Source organism: Clytia hemisphaerica, unplaced genomic scaffold (assembly GCF_902728285.1).
Source record: "Clytia hemisphaerica strain Z4C2 unplaced genomic scaffold, Clytia hemisphaerica genome assembly, whole genome shotgun sequence".
Taxonomy (NCBI): Eukaryota; Metazoa; Cnidaria; class Hydrozoa; order Leptothecata; family Clytiidae; genus Clytia; species Clytia hemisphaerica.
The window spans coordinates 2,891,054-2,913,836 of record NW_027103674.1 but is presented as its reverse complement, the minus strand read 5'-3'; the positions used below and the strand labels follow the sequence as shown (position 1 = coordinate 2,913,836).

General features: G+C 36.3%; 1 protein-coding gene across 1 annotated transcript in view; it reads left to right on the top strand.

The window, feature by feature from the left end:
• LOC136803529 (cell cycle checkpoint protein RAD17-like) overlaps positions 1-17,722 on the top strand; it is a 39,726-nt gene extending 22,004 nt beyond the window's left edge. The window contains exons 5-12 of the mRNA XM_067060273.1: positions 9,428-9,513; positions 9,937-10,029; positions 10,907-10,960; positions 12,027-12,167; positions 12,888-12,927; positions 13,652-13,714; positions 15,716-15,788; positions 17,034-17,722. Coding sequence (XP_066916374.1) covers positions 9,428-9,513; positions 9,937-10,029; positions 10,907-10,960; positions 12,027-12,167; positions 12,888-12,927; positions 13,652-13,714; positions 15,716-15,788; positions 17,034-17,214 — 731 coding nt within the window. The 3' untranslated portion in view covers positions 17,215-17,722. The remainder of the gene's footprint in view (positions 1-9,427; positions 9,514-9,936; positions 10,030-10,906; positions 10,961-12,026; positions 12,168-12,887; positions 12,928-13,651; positions 13,715-15,715; positions 15,789-17,033) is intronic.
• The last annotated feature ends 5,061 nt before the right edge of the window (positions 17,723-22,783 follow it).

Sequence of the window (22,783 nt, the reverse complement as noted above, 5' to 3'; positions counted from 1 at the left end):
CTATCATATCCTTACTTATTACATTGAATTTTGAACTTCGTGTCCCAAAGGCGGGCTTATTAAGCGCTAGAAAATTGATTAAGAGAACGGAAAATCATCAAGGGAAATCAAACTTTCATCGAAAACTGGCTCTTATCGAGTGATAGAATGCCGAATAGTAGACCTTAACGGTCTACTATTTATGAGAGTTTCTTAAGGAAATTCGTTAGTAAATTTCATTGGCTAAACATTGGCGTTGTGGGAATATTTTTCTGGAGGGGCCAAATGATATTACGAGGGAAGGATTATTTATTGAATCAGATTTTTGAATATATGGTTGATGTATGAAAAGGAGGCCCTCTGAAAATATATAAAAATTGACTGCCATGATGGCCCAAATCTTTAAGGAAAAAGAGATAAATTTGATACTATCTCTAGATAAAAAATTTTGGAAGAAGCTAATGCGAGTGAAGCGAGCAAAAAAGTTTATTTTTGGATTCGCGTATTATTCAGCTTTCGATTGATGTAAAATTCATTTCCGTAGCACCTCTCTATCAAAAGTAGTAAATTTTCTTTTTCGTTTCTCTTCACTTTCTTGGACGAATTTTGAAAAACTAATAAGTGGAAAATATAAGCGCATTTAAATTACCCTGAGTATCAGAGGTCAAAGCTTTCTGCGAGAATATACGTATTTTAATCGGGCTGTGGATTCCACGGTACATTTAAATATCTTTCCAGCGAAACCTAATATTTTATTATACAAAAAATGATTCGAAAGTTATAGCTGAAAATAAAAACAGTGCACACCTTTTTGACACAGACTTTAGAAGATTTTTTAGAAAGATTCTTATTTCAATTACACTTGGTCAGGTCAATAGAAAAGATGTATACTGATTAATCTGATAGACATTAACTAGACGGTTCCCGTCGTCGCAAACGCCGGTTAACGGTTTTGCTTGCACATCAAAAGCCTTTAAAATACTATAATGTGGGCTAATGCCTGACATCGTTTTGGCTTAAAATGCCGAATACAATAATAAAAATTATACTTCTAAACTTTCTACATTAGTCAAAATTTTGTGTCTGTAAGCCTCGATGATATGTCTTTTTAAGATAACGGAAGTTTGTGTTCAATGAAATGCCATAGTGACCCTGTCAAAATTATCGAGGGTACCCGTCGTTGGTGAGAGGGTTGCTTCTAGGAAAGAAAAAGCCTTAGTTGTGAAGAAGAGGCTCGCGCTTTGCGATTGAGCACTGAAGGTTTTCCCGTTTGTTGGCTTCGCATGCGGACAGCTTAAGACCGGCGCATATGCAATGCAACCAACATTGAAACCTTTTTAAATAATGTTAGACGAAGTTTAATCATCAAAAAACAATGTTGGATTTTGTTGCGTGTGTTGATATAAAATAATTCGAAATTGTGCAACAAAAATGCCACACCTTTTTATTTGAAACTTTGTGACATCGCAGTACTTTTTCATGAAATTGACGTCAGAACTTTTTTCGTTTACAAATATCAGTGTAGAGTCTATTAATAATAATAATAATAATAATAATGATATATTTCTGGCATTTCCAAAATTTACATTTGGCTCTTCACCTGAAAATTCTGTATATAATATATGTGCAATGTCTAGAAAAAAAATTTAAAAATAACCTGGTAGTATACTGAAGAAAAATTGGGGCCGTATGTGGACAAGCAGATAGGGACGAAGCGGTGGGCTAGTATGACGAATAAAATGATTAGGATTAAGAAGTATATGGGGTAAAATGTGAATAGTGATAGAGCTAGACTAAAACCTAAACAAATCCGAGTATCTGAGTATGCTAGCTGAGGCCATCGCAATGTGTGCTATTATAAAGAATTAACGAATATATTAAAAAAAAAAATACTAACATAATGTTATAAGCTAGACTAGACTAAGGTTCAAGTACTATTGGTGGCTAGAGGTAAAGTAAGCGACAAAATAGATCTAAGAACTCAGAAGATAGAATCACGACAGAGCGTAAGATAGAATGAGTAAAACTTGCATAGATTGCAACACCGAAGGCTGTGTAAAAGTGTACTGGACCTTGCAAAACACGACTAGTATTGGCATAAATAAGTGAGCTATCAACTATCTAAATTAAATTAATTGAAAATAATTAAACATCAAATGGAAAGGAAAAAAAAAAACTTCATAGAACTAGAATATAATAAAGTCATATATATGCACTGAAGAAAATACAGACTGAGTAAACCTAAAAACAGATGGGCTGAATCTAAAAATCAGAATGGATACTAGGGAACCAAGGCTACGAGTAGGGATATTAGAAGAATTGAAGTCAGAATTAATTTAAAACTAAAATGGCGCGTGAATCAAATCGAGAATTAGACTAAAACTAGGTATAAGAAATAATATAACATAGAAAGCACCAGCTAGGAAATAGCGAGTAGCAACGCAGGGACTACAGTTGGTAGAAGAGGTACTACTGCAAGCTCCTAGCTAGGGCTTTGTCGAAAAAATATTTTTTTGTTTCTTGACAAAAGGCTTTGTAAGTTTCTGAGTCACGACAGTTAACAGGTAGTTCATTAAACATTTTAGAAGCTTCAGATTCAAAGGAACCACTAACATTACAGGTTTCACGCAATTTAGTTCCACCAATTACATCCGTTCGAGTCTTGGCTTGCACATATTTCTCCATAGGGAGGAATTTGGGCCAGTCATTCATATTCACTGATTTCCACGCAAGTTTAGCCAAACTGTATTCGGTCCGTTCTTTGACAGGTAGCCATTTCATATCTATTACGTCAGACTTGCGAGAGTAGCTCTTCCGGACGAAGCTAGCTGTGGCATTTTGGACTCGTTGTAATTGGTTGAATAGATATTGTGGTGCGTTGTGAATTACGGTATTACCATAGTCTATTTTACTCAATACAAGAGATTCTGCCAATTGGCGTCGTACACGGTATGGTAAATATCGTTTGATGAGGGATAGACTCTTCAGCGTGCCATATGCTTTAGTGACGATTTTTTTGACATGTTCATTCCATGTTAGGTTTTCGGTGAAGATGATTCCTAACAGCTTGAATAGGGGAACACGCTCAATCACATTTTCGTTATTTGACTTGATTTCGAATTCAAAATTATGCCTCCTTGCCATTTGAGATGTGGCAAAGAGCATCGATTTAGTTTTTCTGGCGTTAAATATCAAGTTCGAATCCAGCGACCATTTCTCAATTACGCTAATATCAGAGTTCATTTCAGTGACGCAATTTTCAAGCTCGTTTGGTTTGGTGTGGCGATATATGGTCGTGTCATCAGCATATTGAACACATTTTGCGGTGGTTAGGACATGAAAACGGGCTTTTAAGATTATTCTACCAGTGGGGAAATCTAATTTCGCAAAAATAATTCCCTTGAAACAAATCAATTGTGCTGATTTGCAAAATTAAGTTTCATCAAGACATGCGTGGATTCTTGACCAGGTCGGGTGGATTGTTGACCAGTTGGGGGGGGGGGGGGCAGGTTCTTGACCAGTTCGGGTGGATAGTTGACCAGTTGGGGGGCCAGTTCTTGACCAGTTCGGGTGGATTCTTGACCAGTTGGGGGACCGGTTCTTGACCAGGTCGAGTGGGTTCTTGACCAGTTGGGGGGCAGGTTCTTGACCAGTTCGGGTGGATAGTTGACCAGTTGGGGGGGCCGGTTCTTAACCAGGTCGGGTGGATTCTTGACCAGTTGGGCGGCCGGTTCTTGACCAGGTCGGGTGGATTGTTGACCAGTTTGGGGGCAGGTTCTTGACCAGTTCGGGTGGATAGTTGACCAGTTGGGGGCCGGTTCTTGACCAGGTCGGGTGGATTCTTGACCAGTTGGGGGGCCGGTTCTTGACCAGGTCGGGTGGATTCTTGACCAGTTGGGGGGGGTGGTTCTTAACCAGGTAGGGTGGATTCTTGACCAGTTGGGGGGTAGGTCCTTGACCAGGTCGCGGGTAAATTCTTGACCAGAAAGTCAGATTCTTGACCAGCTGAGGGGTGGGTTCTTGACCAGGTTTTTTGTAAGATTTTACGAAATCAGGTCAGTAAAATAAGTCCCGGGTGGATTCTTGATCAGTTTCAAAAACTAGTCAAGAATCCAACCAGCGACCAGTTCAACCGGACCTGATCCGACTTTTTATTTTGCAACCTGTGTATTAGGTACAGTGCTGCAACTTTCTGTCTGTGCGCGTTTTTATAAAAATAAACAAGATAAGTACATACAAAAGGCTTTGATGACCAAAATGTTAAGAACAAGTGAAGAACATTTTGAGGCTATACCCGATGTCTTAGGAAAATGGATATAGATAATCAGAAAGTGTTGAAAATAAGAACATGTTAAGAACATTTGGGATTGTCTGCTATCGTACCTGTTCCGAAGAAGGGTGATTTAACTAAAACCGATAACTATCGCGGAATCAGTCTCAGTCAAGTCTCGGCTAAAATCTATAATCGCTTGATTCTAAATAGACTGCGTCCTGAAATTGATAAAGTACTTCGACCAAACCAAAATGGGTTTCGTAGCTCTCGATCGACATCATCCCAGATCCTCGCCCTCAGACGAATAATTGAAGAGATGAAAAATCACAAAATGGAAGGGGTTATCACATTCATCGACTTCCGTAAGGCTTTCGACAGCATCGACCGAAAACGTATGTTCAAAATCCTGCATGCATACGGAATTCCACCGAAGATAGTTGATGCCATCAGAATAATGTACGAAAACAACTCTGCGACAGTTCTTACTCAGGAAGGTGAAACTGAGTTCTTTAAAATCGAAACAGGGGTATTACAAGGCGATCCACTTGCACCTTTCTTATTTATCATCGTTCTGGACTACGCACTGAGAAAGGCCATAAAGAGTTCTGATGGATTAACTTTGTTTAGACGAAGAAGCCGCCGTCACCCTTCAATTCATCTTGCCGACTTAGACTTCGCAGACGATATTGCCCTAATTGACGAAAGCATCAAAGAGGCAGAGCGTGTTCTCCACAAAGTTGAATTAGCAACACAATCTATTGGCTTGTTTTTGAATATACAAAAAACCAAATACTTGCATATCAACTCAACAAGCAACCAAAGCTTCAAAACCATTGATGGATCAGAACTTGAAAAGGTCCAAGACTTCAAATACCTCGGCTCGTACTCCGAAACATCTACTGAAGTCAATACAAGAATGGCACAAGCTTGGTCTGCTCTCAACAGGCTTGATACATGCTGGAAGTCGAATATCTCTGCTAAAACGAAACTAAAGATCTTTGATGCGACAATCATGTCGATCCTTTTATATGCATGTGAATCCTGGTCCCTCAATAAATCTCTCGAGAGAAAAATTGACGGGACCTACACAAGGATGCTGAGAAGGGTGAAAAACATCAATCCCCAATCACATACCACCAACAGAGTCCTCTACGGAGGGCGACCTCCAATCAGCAAAGTCATTCAAATCCGCCGTCTCCGCCTAGCTGGCCATATCATACGTGGTAACGAACCTGCAACAAAACTTTTGTTCTGGGAACCTGAAAAGCCTAGACGAAGAGGTCGACCAACCAAAACGATTAAATCATTGATACATGAAGACACTGGGTTGGAAGAGAGGGAACTTATACGGCTGATGCACGACAGAGATAGATGGAGGGAACACATCATGTCACCCCAAGTGGATGCCTAAAGTAAAAGTAAGTAAGAACATTTTTAGGTTTAAAAATCAAAACGGTAAGAACATCCAAAAGCTTATGTTCTTATAAAAAACGTGTAGAACGTTCAGCATAATGTAGAAAAAGGTAAAATGGAAAAAGATTTTTTCGAGAGTTAGCTGGTTGGCTAAAATTTGAAATCTTTACCACTTTAAGTACCAGATTAACTTGTCATTTAGTAATGTAGTCAATTCTGTTGATGGTGTAAAAAATCGTCATCTACAATATCTGGGAATTTCCCAGCCAAATTAAAAAAAACCGCAAGTAGTTTTTAAGTGCCTTTAACTTAGGGTGGTTTGGAAAGTAAACTTTTTAAATTTTGAAATGAGATACCCCTCCCGAACAGAAATATCTCATTGAATAAAGTATGAAACCTGAATTTTAAATTCTGCAAAACGCTAAAATACCAAAAAATGCCAACATATTCTGACCACAATTGTAGCAATGTAGTCAGGTAAGCTGCGATGACGTAAAAATCGTCATATCTATACATATCAACTCGATATTGTCAAGAAACTGTGAAAAACAGTCTTTTAAAGTCATGTTATAAATATTCTTTTGATGTCCTAAAATTTGAATCGGACTTCGAGTTCGGTACTTAAAAAGTAAAATAAAAATCGCCGTTTTCCAATCTTTCTCTCTCTCTCTCTCGCTTGAAGAAAACTTTTCGGCCGTTTCAATTGGATCAAATTAAAGAGAGAAGTCAACTATATAAAATTGATAATTTAAAAATTTTCTTGTTGTTTTTAAACGTTCTAAAACTACTTCTATGAGAAAGGTTCTTAATGGTTTATACTCTGTATTTTTAACTCAATTACTTGTAAGGATCAATGCACAATTTCCCCTATGGCGAGAGAAACTTGAGGAAATTGAACAAAATACAAGAAGCCAACAGAAAATATATTACGAAGTATACGTTCTTCTTATCATGGAGGTATAAAGAAAAACAGGAAATACATGTTATTATAACCACCCTCAAAGAAAATATTTGGACCTAAAAAGACATATGAATTTGGCAATCCTTCATCAAATGACAAATTTTTTGACCAATGTTTCCTTCAAAGTGAAATCTATTACTTGATATTCTTCAGCGACTTTTTGGACCTACCTCCGGGTACCCCGGTGGAGGTCCTATAAATTAACCTCTGTCTGTTCGTTCGTTCGTCTGTTACCAGCTTTTCACGAGATTGGCTCATTAATTTTTTCTGAATTTTGGCACAAAAATGCAAAATGGCAATGCCCAAAATGTGCCGGAGCCCGAATGCCGGAAAAACTGTTTTTTTGGCATTTTCTCGAGATTTTATCATTATTTTTTTCTGTTTTTTTTGCTCAAAGATGCGTATTAAAAATGCCCAAAACATGGCCGGAAATCGCCGTTTTTCTGGATTTTCATTGGACTTTTTCCTTAAAATTGGTTGTTTTTCATTTAAAAACATCATGCATGTTTCAACTTTCAATCAAATATTTTCGCCGGAAAGACAGTATCTATTCTTGAATTTCTCGAACTGTACTGTATATTTTTTATGAAATTTTGCACACTGATGCAAAATGACAATACCTAAAATGTGACGGAGCCCGATTTTCGAAAAACATTTCTTTCCGGCCGAAAATGCCGGAAATATGCCGGAAAAACCGTTTTTTTTTACATTTTCTCGAATTTTTAACCTTAGTTTTTTCTGAATTTTTGCGCAAAGATGCGTATTAGCAATGCCCAAAACATGGTCGAGTCCGCTTTTTGAGAAATTTTTTACTTACATTTCTTTATTTCGGCTGAAAATACCGGAAATATTCCGAAAATCGCCGTTTTTGTAGATTTTCATTGGACCTTTTACTTACATTTCTTTGTTTTTTTTTTACACAAAACATTATTGATAACAATGCCCTTAATCAAGCATGTTTCAATTGTCAATAAAACTGATTTTTGCAACCGGAACTTTCATTTCTATTTCCCTACTCCCCTTCCCTCTCCCCTGTCAACAATCATCAATCATTAATGTGTTTTGCATTTTCGCTAAACACAAATCTTCTGACTGATTGTTGTCATTTTTCTCCTCGCATTGCTATCTAACTTCCATCATTAGGTAGATCCATTCAGCATGTGGCTTGTTGTTTAAAAATTGACTGAATTCGCGTGTGCTTATAAAGAACTCTCCATTTTCTGGCTAAAGAAAATAACTTTCCAAATCAAAATTTAACGGAAAACGAAATGGAACATAAGCTTGTTTTGTGGGGCTAAGTTTTATTTAATTCTCATATATTAGAAGGCTAGAAAATTTCAATACTGATAGTTAGAACGGGTCATTCCATTAAATTTAGAACCCCTAGAAATGTTCGTCCAAATGTTCGGTGGGGGGCCCTGTATGGACACGAAATGGAATGGCCCAATGTTCAGAGCAAACTTGAGTTCTACGTGAAAGTCTTATTTCATCGGGCGAGTCTTAGAATTTCTTTTGATCCAATTTATAAAAGAAATCAAAAGACTTTAACGACCAATTACCGGCAGATTCGACTCCTTTGTTCTTTATACCTCCATGTTCTTATAAGAATAGAACTTATCGGAGTTATTATTTTTCTAAAAAAGCGATGCATTGTGGGATTGTTTCGAGTGTGTTACAATAGAAATCTCTTAGGGACTCCTCGAGGGAATTCTATTGTAATACACTCGAAACAATCCCACAATGCATCACTTTCTTAGAAAAATCAAAAACTCCGGTAAGGTCTATTAGTAAATTTTGATTAAGAGAGACTCAGCTGTACTTTTCATTGTTTTAGCTTTAAAATGTTTTAGACTAAATAAAGTCTACTCTGACTGAACTTTTCTTTTTGAGTCAGTCAGTGATCAGTGATCTTACAACCTGTGAATGATTTTGCACAGCCGCAGTCACCCTTTTTAAAAAGCCTGGTATCACGTGACTATGAAGCGCAGAAAGAACAATAAATTCATATAATTTGTGATGGCGTAGAGTCCGTGGCTTTTAAGGAGTTTGGCTCATTCAATTTTTCTGCATTTTTTGCACAAAGATGTGTAATCGTAAACCCTCGAATGTGAAACAAATTTGTTCCGGTCTCCAAATGCGTAAATATCCCGGAAAAGTAGTTCTTTTGAATTTAATGTTTCTGTTGATTTTCCAGGTAGGTCTATAAAATATAACTTGTTTTTTTGTTTTTTTTTTAACCTACCTGGAGGTCCTGTAAATTGACCTGTGTTAGTCCGTTCGTCTGTTACCAACTTTTCTCGGGATTGAAACTAGGAATTTGTGATTTTTTGTACAAAGGTGCAAAATGGTGATTACCAAAAATGTGAGCCCGATTTTTGAAAAATAAATTTTGGGGCCCAAAAATGCCCAAAATTGTACGAAGACGTAGAATTATAGCGCCAATTTGCAAAATTTTAAACTATTCAGACCATGTTCAGACTTATCGATTCCAAAACAAGTGTGAACGTCAAAATTCGAAACGTCAAAATTCGAAACATCAAAAAAGAAGAGTTTAAAAAGCAAAACATATTGAAACGGTTTCGCCCACTTTTTTCATCGGAACTGAGCTGCTCCGTTTTCTTGCTCCAAAACGTTCCCAAACCAATATGAACACACTCGATCCGTAACGAAAATCATGTCCGAACGAAACGGAACAGTAACGTATGAACATGGTCTCAGTATTTGTGTCTACATTGCCTTCATTAAACTTTTATTGTTCGTTTTGTAAATAGGTCCATAAAAGTATCGCTTGTTTTCTGCAGGAGAAGATGAATATGAAGATTCCGAGAAAAGTCTTCCCTCTCATTTGACGAGAAGCAAACGAAAAAAACTCATCGAAATACCAGAGGTACAGCTCCCTCGTACGCTAATTCGATCTGGAATGAGAAATTAACGTTCTCTGTTGAATTAAAAAGATGTATAACTTACAAGATTTTGATTTACTAAAAGTTTTTGTCTTTGACAGAGACTGAGCATTAGGTCGAATTGTTGAAGAAAGAGCTAGCAAGAATTGTCCTTCTTGTTGACTCTCTATGGCTGTAAAATACCTTTTTCATAAAATATGTCATAAGCAAGGCTTACCTCGTTTTCAAAATATTGCCATGGTAATTGTAAACCATCTCACTCAGTAACCTGGACAATGTTTTTCTTTCAAGGCCTTGCTAAAAATTCATTAAAAAGATGGAGACAAAAAAAGTAAGCATATCTAAGCTAGTTTTTGGATTTCTGTATGCTCATACAATCAACATATATTGTTCATATTTTTTTTCAGGAAATTTACGAGAACACGCAAATCTCATCGGACAACTATGCATTGTATTTACATCAAAATTACCCAGAATTCTTCACTAACATTGACGAAGTGGTAAGAGCAAGACTTTTTTTCATAAATTTTTCATCCATCATTTTTCTGTTTTCCACCACTTTTTTAAACTCGAAATATTATTCTTATTCAGTTCTTTATTTAAAAAAGGTCGATTACCTTCGAGTATTTCACAAGCTTTGCACCCTTTACCTTCTTTGCTGAGAGCTTTATCACTTCAGACTCATCATTTGACATTTTTTTAACCATGTTTTTCTCATGATATGAAAACTGCTCTAAAAATTACTAAAATTACAAAGAACTTCTATGAGGAGCCAAATCTTGGCGAATAACGTAATTTTTAACCTTGGCGAATGACAAAAATAAGGGTTTCCGGGGAAATGGGCTTTTCCAGGAAAAAAACCGTATACCCCCTGTTGAGGAGGTCAATCCCTCTGTGGCTTCCACGCAATTTCAGGTTTAAACCCCTCTGGAATTCTGAATTTTAGTAGGATTTAAAATGCTACCCCCATGGACTTTCAGTTATTTTTGACAGATTTTTGTATCTTACTATGGAATTCCGCCACATATCGAACCTTACCCCCTTGGAATGGAAAATGGTCTTCTCAACAGGGGGTATACGTTTTCTGTCGTTTTTTTTTTGGAAAAGCCCAATTTTAGATGAAAGGGCATGATGGAAGATCTTATGAGCCATTTAACTATTTTGATCCTTTCCAGCCTGAAAGTACCTTTAAGCTATAGCTCCTCGATTGTTTTACTCTGAGAGGTTTAAACTTTCAACCAGATTCGAACATGATTTTCTAGTACAGTTCTTCGCTACTCTGAAATTAATGTAAGGAAATCATAGTTACTCTTGTCTCTTGTTTCTGAGAATTTGAGATGGGTCTCTTACGAATATTCTTTGTTTTGTTGTGTTCAGGTTACCGTCAGCTCAAATTGCTCACAAGCTGATCACATTGGAAACAGCTGGGAGGTAAGTCTCGTAATACAGTTCTCTCACTCTCTCTCTCTCATTCGATCTTCAGTGGACTAAGAGTTTTTTTCGAATTTGGAAAAGGATTCGAATTACAGAAAGTTCTTTTCTAATTTCTAGCTGAGCGAATCAAAATAGAGCAAGCCTGGTCGTTACTTGACCTCCGGCAATATTTCTCAATATAGCCCTCACTAACCGGTCATTATTGTATTAGTATAGCCCTCACTAACCGGTCATTATTGTATTAGTATAGCCCTTACTAACCGGTCATTATTAATATAAATAGTGTAAGTTCTTGATGCTTGATACCTTGTGAATGGCAATAAGTTTGAATTTAAAAAAAGGTGTCAAGAATAAATGCCCGAGGGAGGGACACTCAAGGTATGCGGTCCTTAGGGTGCGTTTTTCAGGCTTCCTAAGTGCACTGTATGGGTCGAAATGAGCAAAAGATTAGATAAAGTGCGCTGTAAGAGTGTAAAAAATTTTCGAGAAAATGCAACGTAATGCAACTCAAATTTGGCTAAATTTTTGCTGCACTATAAGGCAGTCGGGACCACTATATGGAAAAGGCAACTTTTGCCTTAACGGAAAATATTTCCCGAACGGGAGGGTGGAGAACTTCCCGAAATGAAATGGCTAGATTTTCCAAATCGGGAAGTTCACCAGTTTCCCGATCGGGAAAGTGGCCTCTGAGCACTCCGGAAATGCCTGTGGAAAGTTTTAAACTTGTCCCTCTTGTAAAGGAGGGAAAAAATCTGCTTTGTTTACAAAAATTCTATTTCCCGTTCGGGAACGATGAAAAGTTCTTGACCAAAACAGGAAACAGAAAAGTGATGAGATTTTCAATCTAGAAACAGTTTCCTCTTCGGGTTATTTTCACCTTCCCGTTCGGGAAATGTTTCCCGTTAAGGCAATAGTTGCCTTTTTCATGTAGTGGTACCGACTGTAAGGGTCCGATTTCAAATCGATTGCCACCCCCCTGGAATATAAGTTGGAATATTCGAGAGCCTATTAAACTTATCTATCAATAAATATGTGACCTTGCGACTGTTTCTTCCATTGTCAGAACAAACACTTACAAGATTACAGTGCTTCCATATGCGCCCGTGGAATGATGTACGCCAATGCACGCCCTTCAAGTGCTGGTGGGCAATCGGGTGGATGGCGCCCACTACACAAGCCCCAATGGTTTGATGTATTCAAAACGGTTTGTTTTTATTTAGTTTTTTCATGTTTTTCCGAATACAGTTGACACTAATTCGATCTTCAAGGGGAATTGGATTTTCATCGAATAAGGGAGCGTCGTTTATGAGAGTTTCTTGTTGACGGGGAGTTTAAATTTCATCGAATAAGGGAGCCTGTCGAATAGTAGAACGTCGGCTGTATGTATTTGCTATTATGAAACCATTACTGCGCTTTAAAATGATCATGTAAAAATGTCAAGAAATTCGAAATGTCAAGAAATTTGGTTTGGTTTTGTCCCAATTTCTTTACCATTTGAGAATATAAGGCTTCGATGGTCAAAGTATTAAGAACAAGTTAAGAACATTTTAAGGCTTTGCGGAATCTAACACCCGATTTCTTAAGAAGATTGACAAAAATACTCACAAAAATTGTGAAAATAAAAAATAAGAACAATAAAACAATAGAGCAAGTATGTCGGAAACATGTGAAGGAGTGCAACGCTCGTTAATTGAAATTACAATTACAAATTCCTTCCCCTTATAAGTTCGACAGGGTCTAAAAACGCCTATGTAAAGCTTTAAACAAAAAAAGTTTAAGAACATCCAAAGGCTTAAATATTTTGAATGTTCTTATTTATAAAAACGTTTATTTTATGATGTATTCCAACTGTAAGTACAATTAGAAGTCATTGTATGTTTTTCAACAAAAAATCATTTCATTTGATTTTTTTTACTTTCTGTAGAGTAACCGAAATAGAAAATTTGTACTGGATAACTTCAACGGTAAGTGCTTTAAACTTGATTTCCCGAAATGGCCATTAAAAATAATTCACCGAGTTCCTTTACATGTACGCTGACCCAGATTTTCATTTTGCGGAAAATTTTCAACTCAGAAAATTCAGTGGGGATGGAAAAATAGCACAATATTTTGCGGTGAGGATTTATTTGATTATTTTCAACGGGACAAAAATTAGAGTATAATTTTCCACTTGGGACGATATTTTGGCATGTTTTTCCAGTAGGAGGGGGTCTCACAAGGTCTGTAAGAAGGTGATGTTTCTTTTAACTCTACTTTTGGCCTAACATTCGTTTTGCTAACTCCACCCCTAATAAGTTAAAAGTAACTAATAGTATCGATTTTGTTTCCGAACCAGGATCTATGCTTAGCTTCCAGAAGATTCTAACTGAGGACTGTTTAAGAACTGTACTCGCATGGCTATCCTACTTTGGATAAGATAAATGGATATGTGCGACTAAGGCTCAAAGACACCGCATTGTTAAACAAGATTTTTTTTCACTAAGTACGTGCGTTTAATATTACACACCTGCGTCTAACGTTAGACCCGTGCAACTTATGTGTGTGCTCACTATAGTTTGTGTGGCTTTTTGTTGCTTTGTGGTTTTAGTTTTTAGTTTTAAACGCGTGTGACTAGTTGTTAAACACCACTTTTTTCAACAAGTGAGTGCCAAGCTTTATATTATATTTTTATTTTATTTTTATCTTTAGGCTGTCATTACTCGAAGCAGACGCTATTCACAGACATCATTCCATATATTGAAAAGTTAAGATGTAAGATATTCTTTTTTCACGGTCCATTTTTCTAATACTGTTCATAAAAGACAAAAAATGTTTGCAAAAATACTGCTGAGCTGGAAATTTTCTAATTTCTTTTGAACCCACATAGAGAAGGGTTAAAGTTGCCTTTTTTCTTGGGGTATCGCTACCACGGATTTTTTTTCCGTCAACGAACGAAGACCTACGCTAGCGGCCGAATACCTTTAAAACTTTAATGGGTGGTTTTCCAGCGGCCGAAGACCTACGCTAACGGCCGAAGACCTACAAATTTAATGTGCGATCAGTTTTCAGTGGCCGAAGACCTACACAAACGGCCGAAGACCTGCAAAACTTAGAAATTTGAGAATCTAAATCTGAGCCAGTGGACGAATACCTTTCTTTGCCGCATGAAAATTTTTCGCACCAAACTGCCATTCAAGCAATAAATTTTTAATATTTCGTGAAATAAATTCTTCTCGTGATAAGTCACATGAAAACATAATGGTACTCGGTAGCACATTTCCTACGAAATTCACCTAGAAACTCAGCATATGCTTGTGATGGAGTCATACCAGATTCAAATAGCTTTTTGATATAATTTTGCGTTTCCTCTGAAATCAATTTAAAGCTTAAAGCATGAAGAGAATTCACGGGGTGATTGTGTTTATGCTCTATATCTATGGTACATCTAAATGGAGTTGGTTGTTCATTAGAATCACTTTTAAGTATCTTAACCGACATCTAAAAGGGACAAAAAGTATTCCTGAATCTTTTGGTTGGTTTCTTCTCCAATATTGACTTGACATCTCTTGTCTTTTCGTACCTTGTGTCGTGGTAGCATCTAAAAAACACTCGCTCCGAATAGATACTCTTCTCAGTGTTCTTTTTTCGGGTCCTAATTTTCAAGGTTTCACCCGTGTATTTTGAGTAGGTTTCAATAAAATTTTTGAGATCTGTGCTGAAAGATATATCACATTTTATCTCAATATCAGTTTCGTGATTTTCATCACAAGAAAATGTAACAATTTCGTACTTTGATTCGATTTCCTCAAAAATATCAGCAATCAAATCCCTCTCCGTGTTTACAAGAGTACCATTATGTTTTCATGTGACTTATCACGAAAAGAATTTATTTCACGAAATATTAAAAATTTATTGCTTGAACGGCAGTTTGGTGCGAAAAACTTTCATGCGGCAAAGAAAGGTATTTTGATATTTTGGGAGAACTTGTTCGTTTTGTCAACTTTCCTCTTTTCTCTTAATGTGTATTAATTCCCGTTTTTGCTTATTTTGCTCAGTTCCTCAAAGGTCTACCTCTATTTCTTTCTATACATTTTCGAGATTCTAAAATCATGAGGTAGCTTCATTTATCATCTAGTTTTTGGACCTACCTGGAGGTCCTATGAATTAACTCATGTTCGTCCAGCTTTTCTCGGGATTGAAACATACGAATTTTCTGAATTCTGGCGCTAAGATGCAAAATACTAATATCCAACAAAATGTAACGGAGCCCGATTTCCGAAAAAAAAAATTGCCTCGTTGATTTTTTCTGATTTCTTCCGTAAATGTAGGGTGATGAATCTTGACCATAGAATCATTATTTTTAATTAAGTATACGTTTTTTTTTAAGAAACTAGTTTTACCAGCAGCCTCAATGTATAGGCCTTTTGAGCCTAAAATGTTTGTTACATGTTTCTAAACTTTTTGACATAGTCAGCCTATCTTTCATGCAAAGAAAAAAAAAATTTGTTTTGGTTGGAAGGTTCTTAAACAAAATCGAATTAGAAAATGTTATTTTCTCATTCTCAGCCTCAGCATGTTTCTTAGATGTTTCTTAGTTTTTAGGCATTCTGAGCCTCATGTTTCTTAAAAAAAAACACACCCCTGTTTTATTGTATTTCGGCCAGACTATTAAGGGTTTTCGGGTTTTCTGCTATAGCCATTTCAATTTCGTGTTGAATGTTCTATAGATTAAGCAGGTAGGCCCATAACAATATCGCTTGTTTATTTTGACAGCGCACAGTACGAATGGGTTGATCAGAGAAATTTCCTCTTTTCCATTACAACGGTCACAACAACAGCATACAAGGTAAACTTCAACATTTTTATAATGCTTTCGGCTGCTTCATCCTGCCATGAAATGTCAATTTTTCGTTATCCTTTTTCGCCGAGTATTTATAAATACGAAAAAATCAATGTTTAGACTTTGAGAAACGTTTTATCTATTGAATTTTTCGATGAAATAGAATTTTCAAAGTTCTTATGATTTTAAGATTGCGTTGAGCTTGTACGACTATGGTGTAAGAAATTGTCACTCCTCGAAATGCTCCTCGAAATATCCTTGTTTACAATACTACCGATTGTTTTGTATCAAATTAAGAATTGTTTTCAAAGCAGTCTAATGTTGTTTTTCAGTTAAAATCCATGACTTTCTTCACTATTTTTTTTTATCAATATTGTTTCACAGTTTTAATACGGTCTGAGAGTACAGCTATGACACTGACCTAATTCTAAGTCGAACGGGAAATCTTATTACGTTCGAATTAAAAAGATGCGTGAATCGTAGAAAACATTTGAAAACGGCTAAGGAATACTGTTGAAGCTCTCTAATTCGACGTTCTACTACCTTATCGGGGAAAACTTCGTCGGGGAAAATTTTCGTCGGGGAAAATTTTCGGCGGGGTAAAATTCGTCACTTGCTGGTAGTTGGTAAACGCATTAAGGCCGGGAAAATTTTCGTCACTTGTCCAAAATTTCGTCACTTTTCCCCGACGAAGTTTTCCCCGATAAGGGGAATGCTCAATTATCCGATAATATTGAAAGTCACCTTCAACAAGAAACTCTCATAAACGACGCTTTGCTATTCTATACTCTCCCTTACTCGATGAAAATCCAAATCCCATTGAAAATCGAATTAGAGAGCGTCAACTGTACTTTGAATTATAGAAAATTTCGAATGACAGTAACAAGTGTCCACAATATCACAAATTCTTCCTGTTCCATAAAGTCCGAAATTTTCCCCTTAGCTTTTCTGAGAATAGGGTCCAAACACTGACCTTTATATATCCCTGGACCAAGCTATATCTGCCATCTTTGATCGAAGTTTTTTGAAAGTTGGTTCCCGCAAAGAAGCCATTGTAGTGTTTGAAACTTTGCCTAACGACAAACGGCGCTACATCGTGAGAGTACAAGCGAAACTAGATCTAGTGCTCTCTCCGCGGGTACCAATTGAAAAATTCCGATCGTAATATTTTGCTTGGCCAGCATTGAGTAACTTGGTCCATGCATATATAAAGGTCAGTGGGTCCAAATTGTGAATCTTCCTCATCAATAGGAAAAACTTGCAAGCGCTATCAAATGATCGTTCTGACGTATTCGCTGACGCCACAGACTCTATCGAACATTATTTAACGATGGCTTCTATGCGAAAGAAAGGTGATTTCCATGAATTCGATGACGTCTCAATGAATAACGTTATTGATGACGTAATAGAAGACTTTGATGATGATTTTTGATGACCTTCAAAAATGAAAGACTTTGTTGACGATCATCAGAGTTTTTGAGTTGTTGGGTTATAGAGCGAGAGAAAATGATATTAGCTTGGTGTTATTGCTAAGGCCATCTCTTCAAGATATAATTGTAACAGTGGAAGATTTGCTACGCCATATTGGGAGTGTTTTCACACTGGTGAAATTCAGACCAAATTTGCATTATTGGAACTTTAAGGGGAAAAAGTTAAAAATTTTCGTGAGAAGAAATTTTAAAAAGCCAACGATTCGCAAAAATTTCTTCCGCTTCATGCCTACAAAATTCAAGAAAATCCTTCATTAACGAAAATTTCTTCCGCGAAATGAGTCTTATGTCATTAATTCGCGAAAATTTCTTCTGCGAAATACGCAATTTTCGAGACTTCTCCCTTCTCGGGTTAAGGTAATATGTAGGATTATAGGCTGGTGTTAGAAAGTCAGTGAAAAATTGATTAAAAACATTTAAGTTGTAATATTTGTAAATTGTTCTCATAGATAATGTTTATTTTCGAAAGAAATTTCATCTTGTGTTGACCGAGCAATCAAACAAGCTGCTTTAATTTGCTTTTATATTCAAAATTTCAACCTCTCAAACGAAGAACATTGAAAATAAACTTTGAAATTCAAAAACATGAAGTAAGTCACTTAAACGGGTCAAAGTTATTCCACTTTTTCTTGTCGAATACCGCAGGGGGGGCACTAACCTTGGCGGCTGACGGGAACGTGCCGCTGGAATTTCAAAAGTAAGTAGAGCCTGTTATCATAAATGAATCCCGCAGAGAGCGTTCAAAACACGTTTTCGCAGGATGAGCTGGAGTTTTTACAAGATACTTCACTAATTGGTCATTTGAAGTGATAGAGATGACGCGTTCTTTAGAAAAAGTAACAAAATTGTTTTATTACTGGTTAAGGACCAACCAAATCAAATAAGAGCTTGTCCCGTTTTCGCCTAAATCAGTCATTCCTTCCAAGTAGATTGGAATTCAGATCATAGTTTTTGAAGTGAAATTGATGAAAGCACCTAATTTCAACTTTTAAAATTTCAGATTGTAAGCTGAAATAGATTTGTAAATTTCAAACATTTTTCAAAGTGAAATCTTTCTGAATAGAACTGAGACAAAATGTAGTCAAAATATACCTTTATAAAGAGATTTTCATCCATGCTTCAGATTTTGAGAAACTGTTTTTACGACCAATAATCCCTATTAATAAAAGAAATCTGAATAGACGATGAAGCAGCCAAAGTAAGATGTTATTCTATCTGATGACAGTTCACTGCTAAAACAACCCGAAAACTATTTGAGTGATGAATTGGCTACGGATTGCAGAGAGCATTTTTCACTTCATGTTCTAAGTACACCGTTAGGTGTATTCTAAAAATTCTCCTTATAGATATGCTATCATTATATATGTGCTAAATACAAGGTCCTATAAATTAACCTTAAGTCCGTTGAAAAGTTGAGAGTTACAGTGTCTATTCAGTATCATAACGCTAAATAACAACTTGTGGTTCAATATGTCACGTGGGAAAATCCCAAAGTACAGTTATTTCCCCGATTTCGATTTTATGTACAAATTAAAAACCGATGCAGATGGCCCTTCCTTACGACACTAAATTGGGTCCACAAGAAGGGGATTCTCTAAAAGCACATTTTTTACAATCAGTCGTATGCAACTAGAATATACAATAGTTTCCAGAAATTGGTTGACTGCGGTAGGTAGTAAATACCGGATTTTTTGGGCGATCCTGTCTGAAAAAGTTTTAAAAAATTGAGTTACGTATACACTATGAATGTAATATGTAAATTACAAGTTTGGACTTTTCGATTGGGTAGAGCCGACTGTGAAGCTTCTAACTTGACAGTACTTTAGTTTGTTTTTGTAATGATGTGGACTGATGTGGTCACCAAGCCAAGGAGGGTAGGTATAAAGAATCTTTTATGGAGGCCTTAGCCTTGATTTTCCAAATGGATTTTATACATTTTGAAGGGTTTTCAGTCAGGGCTTCCATCCTTTTGGTCTTTTTTATAACATTTTAGTCAGTCAGGAGTTTTTGCCTTTTTTTACGCAGCAATCACAAATATCTTCATTTCACGTCCTTGTTGGATCTAAAAAGTGAGCCGGTTGGTCGGTGGAGGACCCTGCCGCCCAGTGCGTCACAAACAGCGATGTTTGGGAAATCAAAAAGACAACTTTAGTGAGAATGTTGAATTTTGTTTATATGGCGGTTTGTGACGCACTGATTAGATATCGATTAACCGATAGAATCGATAGGTAATCGATACTCAAGATTTTTTCAAAGCTCGATTGTTTATCGATCAATTTTGTCATCGATTGTTTATCGATTATAGATCGATTATATTAAGTATCGATTAAGAATCGCTTGGCTATAGATCACAGCTTTTGATCGATTACATATAGATCAAAAATTGATTAATCATCAATCAAATAGTAAATCGATCAACTATCGATTTGTGATCGATTATTTATCAGATTTTAGGGAGTGGTACTTTAATTGGATTAACTTTCGCCTTCGCAAGATTAGATTTCTCGTTTTCTCGAATTTTCGCCATTTTTCGGGAAATTAAAAGCAACATTTTTCGCTGATCTCGATTGGGATGTACTTTTGAATTGAATCCAATCCCCTGGTAGCATAGGGCCTAGAAAAGCTACAACACTCTTTTTTCTATAACTAAGCATACGGTAAATTTCGGCTGAAACATTCTCAAACCCTCTGAAAGGCTAAACAAAAAAAAGGTCCTTTTTATGCCGGACCTTATTAGCGTTATTTTTGGGCTCGTTGGTGGAATAAGGGCCAACATAAAACAGGCAGGTAATGTAGTCAATAGTCGGTCACGATCGCTATATAATCGATAACAAAATGTGATCGAAGATAAGTAAATAATTGATAAGTAATCGATACATGATTGATAAGTAATCTATAGGTTGTATGTAGTCGATATGTGATCAATAATCATTTAGCTTGGAAATAATGGATCGCTGATCGATACTCAAGATTTTTTGAAGGTCTGATTACCTATCGATTTATTGGTTAATCGATATCTAATCCATCGATTACTTATCGATTATTTATCGATTTCTCAAGATTATCGATTATATCGATTAACTACACCTGGACAAAAATTCTGGTCACGTGACACATGACCATCCGTAACAAATGACCAATGAAAACGCTTCATTTCCCCGGATTAAAGTTGTGTCTACACTAACACGCAGGAACTAGCTAGAAAAAGAGAGAAAAAACTGAATTGCATTTACAAACGCAAAGAAAAAACTCCATAATAGCGGCATCATGTGAGAGCAATCAGAATACCAAAATAAACAAATTTCAAAGGCTCATTGTAAGTGATTGAGTGAAGTTATCATCCAAAAATAAAAATAAAACAAACCTTTAACCTTTCAATAATCCAAATAAACGAAATATTTCAAATGAATTGATGTTTAAGTTTGAAAACAAGCACCATTTCCACCATATACTTTTAGAGCAAAAAGCAGAATTTTGCTGAAATCTGCTGCTAGTCCCGGGCAAATAATTTCTCAGAATATCAGAGAGTCTGGTGCTGAATATATAGTTTAGTGGGTCAAGCTTGTTTTAGCTCTCTATCTTTAGATAAAGCCTGAAAACCTCATCTGAGACGGGGTCATAAACGATCTTTGTCTATTATGAAGTTGTACAATCTTTTACTTCTCAAAACCATTTAGATTCAGGTTTTATATATAAGGCGAACCCTAAAACTATTTTTGTTTCCGGTCCACCGGGTGACGAAAAAAACACTCACCCGGCCGGCCGCAAAAAATTTTTTTTTGCTAAATTTCGATCCCAAAACTCGATTTTTTAAAGCACTCGTAGAAGTTAAAATAATTGTCTTCTTTACCTTAAATAAATCTGTAGTAAAACTTGACACCGCTACAGGCTTCGGCATAAGAAAAATTCACGTGTGATCATCGCACGTCTAGATTTTGATTTATAGTGGTCTAGGCGTGTGATTATTCAAATACTTAATTTTCATCGTTTATACTTTTCAATTGTGTTACAATATCTCTAAGAACTGGACACTCTGTTCACTCTCTTTCATTTTGAATATTTATCTTCAATTGCTAAAGGCTCCTAACTGTGATTACGAAGTGAACTTTTTTGAGAAAAAAGGAGAGTGAGAGTAACATTTCCCCAATTTTTTAAATCCTCACTTTATGAATGTTTCTTTTTATTTTACTCACAAGTCAGCATGATTCCTTTTATAAAAACAAAGCTGTTTACTTACTGAAAAGTCCCCACTTTGTGAATGTTTCCATTTATTTTACTCACAAATCAGCATGGTTCTTTTATAAAAACCAAGTTGTATATAAAAAAAAAACATTCTTAAAAGTTAAGTTGCAAGCAAGAATTAACAAAAACAATGCAGGGTTTAGTTTGAGATGAATAAAATTTCATTTCTATAACAATGATCAGGATAAAACCTTCATTCCAAGTGATTTCTAGGCGTGCATTTTACAGTAGAATATAAAATATCACTTGCGATAAATCACACGCCTCAAAAACTGATTCACGAAAGTTTTCCAAACAAACAAACTAACCCTAACCCTAACGATGATGTACGAAAAAAAATGCGGCCAGGTGACGACGAAATAAATTTTCACCCGGCCGGTGGACCGGAAATAAAAATTTTTTTCGGGTTCGCCTAATAACAAAGATATTTAACAAAAATTTGTTCCATTAAAGCTATTTTCTTTCAGCGAAATAAGCCTTTAGTAAATATTTAAACCCCCGGTTTTATTTCGATATTTACAGTGTGATTTTATAGCGGAAGTTGGGAACCGGCTAGATTGTGTGATCTGATTGGCTGAATGAGCAGACGCGGCCCAGGACTTTTTACCCGCGTTTACGGCAATGTTTATTCTTTACACTTTCGTTTTCAAAATCTGTTGAACATGGATTTTGGCTTGTGACGATTACCTCGCCTCACATCTGTGGCCAGTGACCCGCAGAGAAATTTTTAGTTGGCAGACACTGACTTTAGGTTGGTTTGGAAATTGTTTTATTTTGAAATGTAATCTTCACTTTAGATGAATACTTTTATTTATTTGGATTCATGAAAGGTTCAAGGTTTGTTTACTTTTTATTTCAAATTATTTCATTGATTTATTGAGCTGCAATCTGCTGCAATAGCTGATTGAAAAACAAAGATTTTTGATAGTTATCAGCGTGGGCTTGGCCGCCATTTTGAATTTCGATTTTTTTTCTCCTGTGCTCGGCAATTTAGAGGTTGTTCGTAATACGCGATTTGGCTTACGCGTAACACTTGTGCACCGGACATCCAACTTTCTTAAGTCTGGTGTAGAGATTGATTCTCATTTTACACCGGACTTTCGCGTGTCCGGTGTTCGTTAAGTCCAGTGCATCGGTAGGGTCCTGTGGGTGGTAGTAAAAGACCCAATCACGTGTATGTTTTGCATGGTTTCAGATTATGAAGTTTAAACACTGTGACCTTTGACACATAATGGCACGTATGTATTGATAAACAAAGTTAAAATGCTG